Raw genomic sequence first — 9,434 nt, forward strand, 5'->3', positions numbered from 1 at the left:
TATTCCTTTGTTACATAGAAGATGGATTGATTGATCAGATGTTAGCTAATTAAGTCTAGAAGCATGCATAATTGACAATATAAATTGCTAAAACATGATTACAAATAGATAGCTTGAAGTAACCAATAACTATAGAAATGGAACAAAGATGTAGGATATGTTGTGATGACACTCTTATATTATCGCATATGGCATGAAATAATTTCCAATAACTACCATATAGTATAATGAATATTTTTCCCTATTAGAGAGATTATCTAATAGGAACTTATTGTATTGCATTTTATATTTGAGTTGCAATGTATTTTAATTTACACTTGAATACTTAGTTATCAAATGTATGATATTATATTAGACTTTAGCATATTTAAAGTTATGATGCATAGTAAAAATAAATATAAAGATGTAAATAGAGATGGTTAAATATTGATAATCTATATATTAATGATTAATCATGTGAAATTTTTATCCAGTATAGAGATCATCCTTGTTTAATTAATTTAATTCTATTGACCGTCATATTTACTTCTTTTTTTAGTGAGAAATAAACTAAGTTATTAAGATCAATCATTGCTCTCTTTCTACTATCTATGAATAGCTTTTATTTTTTATAATTTTCCTTTATTCAATATAAAAAATAACCTTGATCATTAATAACTTCCTTAACCATATAAACTTAAAAAGATAAATATTAATGTCAATGAGCCCTTGGTCTATTGGTGAAGTTGAAAGGTTCTTAATGATTCCACTAGGGATCAAGTCTTACTAAATGTAAGGCTCCAATGTCATAAAGGGATGAGATCGAGATCATGTCCCTCAATCCTTGGTTCTTAATTGAAGAGTATTTCAACATAAGGCTCACTCTCATACCAAATAGCTTAAACAAATTTATGAATGAAGATCCTTCCATATATATATATATATATATAAGATAACATTGATCACTAATAAATTCCTTAACCATATATGCCCAAAAGAGTAAGTTGGACTATTTTATGGAATTTTCACCAATACTATTATGTGTTTAATTAAATGTCTCCCTTTTAGCATCCACAACTTAAGATGCATTTTTTAAATTATTTCATCATTGCTTGGATCGTTTCTTTCTTTCAAATGTTTTAGTGAAACATGAGTTCAAACTATGGAGTGCAAACTTGACCATGATTACTTCCAATCTCATTCTTTCCCTTGTCCATTTGAGCATGAGCGGGCATACTCTCAATTAATATTTTATTGTCTTTAACTTACGCGATGCCTTTTTACTTCATCATTTCTTTTCTTTAGTCACCCATTTTGAGCAATTGATTTTGTGAGATGAATACATGTTAGGATAACTGGTGAACAACTAAGAGGGGGGTGTGAATCAGTTGTTAACATATTATAACTTTTAATCCACAATAAAACCTTAAACAAATCAAGTACCGGTACAAACAGATGCCGATAGGAACAAATACCAGTAAACAATAATTAACCAGATAATCAATGCAAAAAAATCATACCACATAACACCATGATTTGTATGTTGAAAACCAAAAAAGGAAAAAACCACGGTGGGAAGCCTACCCACAGTCAGATGATACTTCTGCAAAAAGTATGTGTTACAATGAGGGGCCTACACTTGCAGGAAGGCACGCTGCCTAGAGTGTACTGCTCATTACAAAAAGAGTCTCACTAACTATAGAGAGGCTATAACCTTCTCAAGATAAATGGACAACAATCCAATAGAGTGAAATATTAGAAATAACATTTACTATGCCTGAATACAGTCCCGGTTAAGCTTAATGCTGGAGGATTAAATCCTCTTCTGAAACCAATCTGATCACCAATGATCGATTAACTCCTCTGCCTGAATGATATTACAATATTTGCACATTACATTCCTTGACCATGACCTTTTCAATAACCATGATACTTTACAAAGAGTTTCTACCTCTTATTTCTATAAACCCTAAGGCCTAAACCAATTAGGTTGGCCACCTAAAGATATTACAATAATATCATTACATAATTCCTTATTACAATGATATGCCATGTCGGCTTAAGACCAAAACAATAATAACAAATCCATAAAACATCTCGAATCATCCAGGCAATGTGTAGAGTACAAACTAGCATGATACCGGTCCATAACCTAGATAGGTACCAGACCTATTATGGGTCCACCATGCCAAAGCAATGTCTTCAAGCAATTGAAGCACGATCAATGAACATCTTCAGCATCCTAAAATCCTTGAAGAAGCTACACCAACACCAATTGTGCATCTTGTCATGATTCCTCAATGAAAGCTCTATCGATAAAGCCTTAAACCAGTGCTAGTAAGGGTTTACCAGTGTGTATTCAATAACATCCAATTATCAAGCCAATACCAACTGATCAAAACATGCTTATGGAGCATATAACACATGAAATCTAATATACTTTACTGATCCAAACATGTCAGAAGTGCCAACCAGATAATCTCTTCTGCTAGTAACACTAGATCTTATACTGATAATCTATCTATTGGTAACCATCCATATCAGCGAGTGTAAATTTGTCTGTTGGTAACAACTAGTGTTGACATCAATGACAAAAACATCAATGCCACACATATCCATAGTGCCAACACATGTACTATCCTAAATCACTAGGGTATCTATCTCATTAAAATATATTTTAAAATTTAATATTTTTAAAAACTATTTATTTATAAATATTAATTTATAATATTTTTCTTATTATTGACATAATAAAATAAAAATAAAAAATATTTATTTATTTTATATTTAATTAAGTCAAACATGTTTTTATAAAATAGCACAAACAGAAATATCTTTATTAAATCTACTTAAAAGATGTGGAAATATATATTTTGATATTTTGTTTTTTAGATAGATTTATTTCATATAATTTTTATTTATAATTTTAATAAATTTACTCTAAATCTTTAAATAAGTGAGTTAGTTCATATTTTAAGTATATAATTATATCAACACTATCAATTTTTTATGAAAATAAATTAGTTGGATAATTTTATATGATATTTCATTTTTTAAATCTATAATTTTTTAAATTACAAGAATTAGTTCTCTTGTACTTAAAAGAATAAAACAAAAAGTTTTTTTTTGGTATTTAAATTGTTGGATGGGCCAACTCCCATTATATTAATTTGAATAAGATTAACAAAGTCCAAAAAACATAAATCAAGATTTTGACCTAACCTTCAACCCAGGCGAGACTACAAACCTCTAGAGAAGAAGACTCATTAACACATCAAGGCTAAATACTACATTCTAGTCTTACTTTTAGTCCACGATCTCAGAAGCATGTGATGGCTAATGTCTTGCTTATAACATTTGTCACGCTTCCTTTTAACTTCATGATGGTGCCCCTCCATCTTCTCATTCTCAACTTGAGTCTACCTTTCTACAATTTGATTTTCCTTCCCCTATCTCTCGAGGACTCATTTCCTTTAAAATTTGTATACTGCAATGCTAGAGGAGTTTCCACTTGCTTTGCAAACAATTCTTAACAAGCATTAACATTATTCAAAACCGACATATCATTTTCCACAGATGTCCCAGCAAATAGAGGACCCAAACCCGGATCGTTGGGAACAACCTTATCATTCTCCAAAAGAACCACATCCTTTCCTTTCACAAAAGAGCCTCACCTTTCTCCATCAAGTAATGGAAATCTAAGACATAAACCTTTTGCACCCTTCTTTTATGACACTGAGCAATAATATGTCTACTCTAAAAACATCTTCTACATCTAAAGGGAATACCCTCGTAATCCAGGGGCTACATCCAACAACCTTTAGAGGATTTAATAGAGATCTTTTCAGGGAGATTCTTAGTTCAATATCCATCTCAACCAAAATCCAAGCATAAGTGAAATGCAAAATATTCGAAGAGCCCTCATCCACCACTAAGAAATTACCCAAATAATTCCCCACCAATTCAAAAGAGGGATCAAAACAATATTGTAGAGGAAGGTTTCGAAGCCTTACTCAAAGAGGAACCTGACCAAAAGATTCAGTTGAAGAGTCAAAAGATGGATGCCAAGGTTTCAGCAAAAAAAATTGATTACCCTCCCAACACCATTGATGGTCATAAAGTACCCTATTCCTATCTTTCACGTTTCTAAAAACAACAATAAAAACATCTCTTGCACTTGGATTAATTTGAATAAATCCATTTATGGAGATCCCTGAGGCTTGGCCAGATGCCTCTCAAATGCCCAATCAAACCTAATGGGCATAAAAAACATTTTCATTAATCTCTACCTTGTCTTCAACCCCCGCAACAAGATCCACTGCCACTGACTTGGGAGGACACATCTATGGAACACTCTACCCCCTGCATCAACTTTCATGCTTTATTGTTTCCATGTTGCATATTGCTTTGTTTTTGGACCAGAGCACCACCAAAGGATGACTAAATGCTACAGGAAATCCCATTAGGGTTAACGTGATTGGACAAACCCTTCCCATCCCTATCCAAGGCAACATTCCATCCAATCCCACTGCCATGTTGAGAATCCCTACCATACTCTATATTGCAACCTAACGCTCCTCTCCATTCATGTGTCCAATCTGAGGATTTGTCCTTACAACCATGGCTACCATAGACAATGAAAGCCAAATCCCCACACAAGCCACTTTGAGACATGCCTAGATATGAAAACTTCAGCAAAACCCTAGCTGCGGAAGGTACTCGAAGCTTCTCAATCTCTAATTAAAAAAAAAATGAAAAAAAAGTATTAATGCCATGTATATTAAGCTAATTTTTAAATATACTATCAATTTCCTCATGATAACCCTAAATTATTTTCCTAACTTATTCCCACCTCATCTTATATTCTACACAAACCTTCCTAAAAGTTGAACTCTCTCTCTCTCTCTCTCTCTCTCTCTCTCTCTCTCTCTCTCTCACTCACACACACACACACACACACACACACAATTTAGTAAGATTTTTGTAAAGTCTCTTTCATTTTTGGAACTTTAGACAACATTAATTCGATTTAAAAAGAGAGTAGGGGTTTAGCAATGGTATGACTATACAATAGGTTAAAAATATTCTCTCATAAAAAAGTTTAAATTCGCCTCATGTTTGTGATGTTTAATCCTTTTAGAATTATGATAAGGAAAACTAGACAAACATATTTTTTTAATCTCATTCTTTGAATATATAAATTCATAGGGTTTTTTGAGTCTAGGGTAGAATGGAGGCAAGACTCATAAAAATTAGCTATAGGGAAACATAAGTATATCACACATAATAGGCATAGGTCCAAAGAAACAAATTCCGTTAGATAGCAAGGTTGACAAAATGTATGACATGATTGGATTATGGATTGGGACATAAATAATGACAAAAATCAGATAATAAGTTAATTAGATTGAGACAATGTATACATAAGCATAGGAATACACAATGAACATAAGACTAAATATGAAGAAGTTAAATATACAAAATCAATTTTACTACAAGAATAAATAAAAATACAGCATTTTCTATCATATAAACATATGAAAACAACACTCCAAACTAAACGCAAAACAAAATAGAAAAATACATCAAAATTTTCAGCATGACACTAATATTAAGATTTCTTTGACATTTGGATATAACCTCCTCACAAGAGAATTTTAGTTATATCTTTAAATAAACAACGTAGAATAAAATGAACTTGGATGATTTTCATCTTTAAAAAAAAAATGAATATGATGAAACCTCCGCAGAGCGTAGATTCACACCGCTAGTTTAAGATATCAGCATTGTTGGCCATCTTGCAGCATAGGAAATGTAGATATGATAATGACCTCTGTGACGAAGCGACACGAGACTGAGACAAAGTCAGCTGAGAAACCAAATTAACAATTTGTTCATCCCCTTTCTCTCCAACTCCGCCACATGGCACGCACTCCTCCTGCGTTTTTCGCATCATTCGGACCTCAAATCCATGTCCTCGCTTCATTACCCTCAGATTTTTTACCCACTTATATTCATTTTCAGGCAATCACTAAAATGTGAAAAGAAAAAAACAGAAATGATCCTTATATATACCTTACTACAAGCTCACTTCAGAAGATCAGATGATCACTGAAACTCAAATTGTGAGAAGCACATAACCCCCAAAGCTTGTATAGCATATCAGTACAGCCCCGTAGAAAGATCGATTGAGATTCTTCTTCTCTTACCCATTTGCAATTTCCTGTTAAATCCAAGAGAATGGCTAAGGAAAGCCCTGTTAAATCCAAGAGAAGATCACCCAATTCCAAACTTAGGAATAATTCAGCTGTGAATGCTCCAACGTCAGACATCGATTCAACAGATGGGCACTCTGTTTTTGGAAGCACAAGCCTGGAAAGAAACAGAAAAAGATTTGTAGGAGTTCGACAGAGGCCATCAGGGAGATGGGTTGCAGAGATAAAAGACACCATTCAAAAGATCAGGCTTTGGCTGGGCACATATGACACAGCAGAAGATGCAGCTCGGGCTTATGATGAAGCTGCCTGTATGCTTAGGGGCAAAAATACAAGAACCAATTTTTGGCCATCTCCTTCCCCTGAAGCCCATGGAACTTCTGCCCTGCCTTCCAGGACTGCCCGTCGGCTTCTGCTCAGGCTCAAGGATGTCAATGCGCGAAACAGTACTGCTTCCACCATGATTGCTAACGATTGTTCTTCAGAACAAAATGGTCTTTGTGATAAGTTTCTGGAAGCAGAAATCGAGGCAGAAGAAGATTTTAAAAGATCAGAGCAATTTCTCAGCTCTCCTTCAGGTGAGCCCAATTACAGTATTGGTAAAGATGAGTTTTTGGGCACCAGTAATTCTATGGTGGAAACCCAGCTTCACAGTAATGGTGATTTTTTGGATCGAAGCCCAGAAAGCATAACTGCTGTTACAGATAAAGGTAGCCCTTATTTTACTTCCAGTTCTGTTTTTGTGAATAGCTACCAACCTACTCCTAGAACTCTTAAATCTGTCGATACAGATATGAATTTCTCTGTAAATGGTGTCCATAGTTGTCTGGATTTGGCTGGAGTTGATGAATTAGCAAGTGGGTACTCTCCTTTCACCATTGCTGCAGGACTTGAGAATCAAAACTATAAGAATATGGCTTACAATTTCATGGAGGGAGAATCATATGACTGTGTGGAAGCCATGTCTGAAGAAGAGAATTCATCTCTGTTTCGGGAGTATGTTAAGCGAAATATGTATGAAAGAAAAATCTCTGCTTCGCTGTACGCCATGAGTGGGATTTCTGACTACTTTCAGTATGCCAGAGATTTTGCAGAGTCGCCAAATTTAGTTGGGGATTTTAGATGTGGAGGTGGTGATGAAATCTTTGTGAGGCCATCTGAGATGGTGAGCCCTGAGTTATCATCCCCTTCTTCTTCATCATTTTGTGATGGTGAACAAGATAGCCTGGAAATGTTGTGGAATTCATTGGAATTGCCTCCCATTTGTATTGTCAACTGATTTCTAGACAATGGGTGTTCATTGTGATTGTTGTTTTAATTCACTTGTCAATTTTTAACAAAATTTTTATATATTCAGTGTGTATTGAATAGCATTGTGCATGGCACATGTTTTGACGTAATCCTTGACTTCAACTATGTTTAGTGAGAGAGCACATTGTTTTAAAATAAACGTAAGACTTATTTTATTTTTAGTTTTTAAGTACAAGGGAAAAAACTGTCTTATAAATGTTTGTAATGAAGGGTTTATTCTTATGTTCAAATTTTTGGGTGTATCTTTTAATCATCTTTTTCAAAATATTGTATTGTTTTTTATTAATTATGCGAAATTAAATAAGATATTTATAAAAAATTTAGGATATATAATAGGTATTCCAAGTTTTATTGAAGTTTTTTTTCAGAATAAGTTTAATAACAAAACATTTTTTTTTAATTATTTTAAAAATATATTATTGAATTAATATATAAATTACTTATATTTTTTAAAATTTTGAAATTAAAGATTGTAATTATTATGTATGTTTTTAATAATATATAATATCTTTTTTAATTTGATTGTTGAATTTTTCAATAAGTTAGATATGTTTATTTATAAATTTTAATTTGTTTTATAGCATTAAAGATTTTTTTAAGTCAGTTTTATATAAATAAAGTTAGTTTAATATTAGATTGCAATCACTTTAGAGTCAATGCAATGCTAAATATAACAAATCTAGTGTTAATTTCACTTTAATTCAACATTTTATTAATATATAAAGCATGATACATTTTTTGGTCTCTTTCAACTATCTATTGATAGCTTTTTTTAATCAGTAAAGGGCATTAGCCGATAGATTTAAATTTTAATATAAACAAGATATACATAATAAGATTTAGAGTTTGAAGTTTGAAAATCCAGATCAAAAAATAGTTACAAAATGTCCATCTATTAAAAGCTTTTATTTTTTATAATTTTGCTTCATTCAATATAAAAAAATACCATTGATCATTAATAACTTCCTAAACAATATAAACTCAAAAGATAACATTGATGTCAATGGGCACTCGGTTTGCTAGTGAAGTTGAAAGGTTCTTAATGAGCTCACTAGGGATCAAGTCTTGCCGATATCAAATAGCTAAGATAACTTTATGAATAAAAATATCTCCATTAAAAATAAATAAAAATAACATTGATCATTAATAACTTTCTTAACCATATAAAACCAAAAGAATAAATTGGAATTTTCACCAATCCGGAGCTTAGGATTCAATTTTTAAAGATCATTTCAGCATTGCTTGGATCGTTTCTTTCTTTCAAAACTTATAGTGAAATATGAGTTCAAACTATGGACTCCAACCCTAACCTTGATTACTTGGGCTCATTCTTTCCCTTGTCCTTTTGAGCATGAGCGGGCATATTCTCATATAATCTTATTTATTGTTTTTGACTTATGCGGTGCCTTTTTACTTGATCAAGGCATCTATCTCATAAACACATGCCACACACGATGTCGCAAGACGGTGTAGAACATTAACTTATATGTTATTTTTAACACATTCATTTGTACATATTAATATTTATTTTGAAATTCTATATTTTTTTAAATATAAAAAACTATTAATTTAGAAATAATAATTTATAATATATATTTACTTTTTGATTAAAATAGAAATATATATATTTATTTATTTCATAAGATTTATTTTTATATTAAATTATGTTGACTATTTTTTTTATAAATTAAAATAAGTATAAATGTTTTGATTTTATCTATTTAAAAGATGTTGAAAGATATTTTTGATATTTTGTCTTTTAAATATATGTATTTCATATAATTTTTATTTACAATTTTAATAAAATATGTAATTCATATTTTTAATGTATAATTATATCAACACTATCAAAGTTTTATGAAAACAAATTACTTTAATAATTAATATTTGATTTTTAAAATATATTATAACTTTGAATAATTTAAATGA

At 31.6% G+C, this 9,434-nt stretch overlaps 1 protein-coding gene across 1 annotated transcript; it reads left to right on the plus strand.

The window, feature by feature from the left end:
• Positions 1-6,219: 6,219 nt before the first annotated feature.
• On the plus strand, positions 6,220-7,473 carry LOC131033513 (ethylene-responsive transcription factor ERN1-like). Its single transcript, XM_057964747.1, has one exon. The coding sequence runs from the start codon at positions 6,220-6,222 to the stop codon at positions 7,471-7,473; it is 1,254 nt and encodes a 417-aa protein (XP_057820730.1).
• Positions 7,474-9,434: the final 1,961 nt, after the last annotated feature.

This window comes from Cryptomeria japonica, chromosome 3 (assembly GCF_030272615.1).
Source record: "Cryptomeria japonica chromosome 3, Sugi_1.0, whole genome shotgun sequence".
Lineage (NCBI taxonomy): Eukaryota > Viridiplantae > Streptophyta > Pinopsida > Cupressales > Cupressaceae > Cryptomeria > Cryptomeria japonica.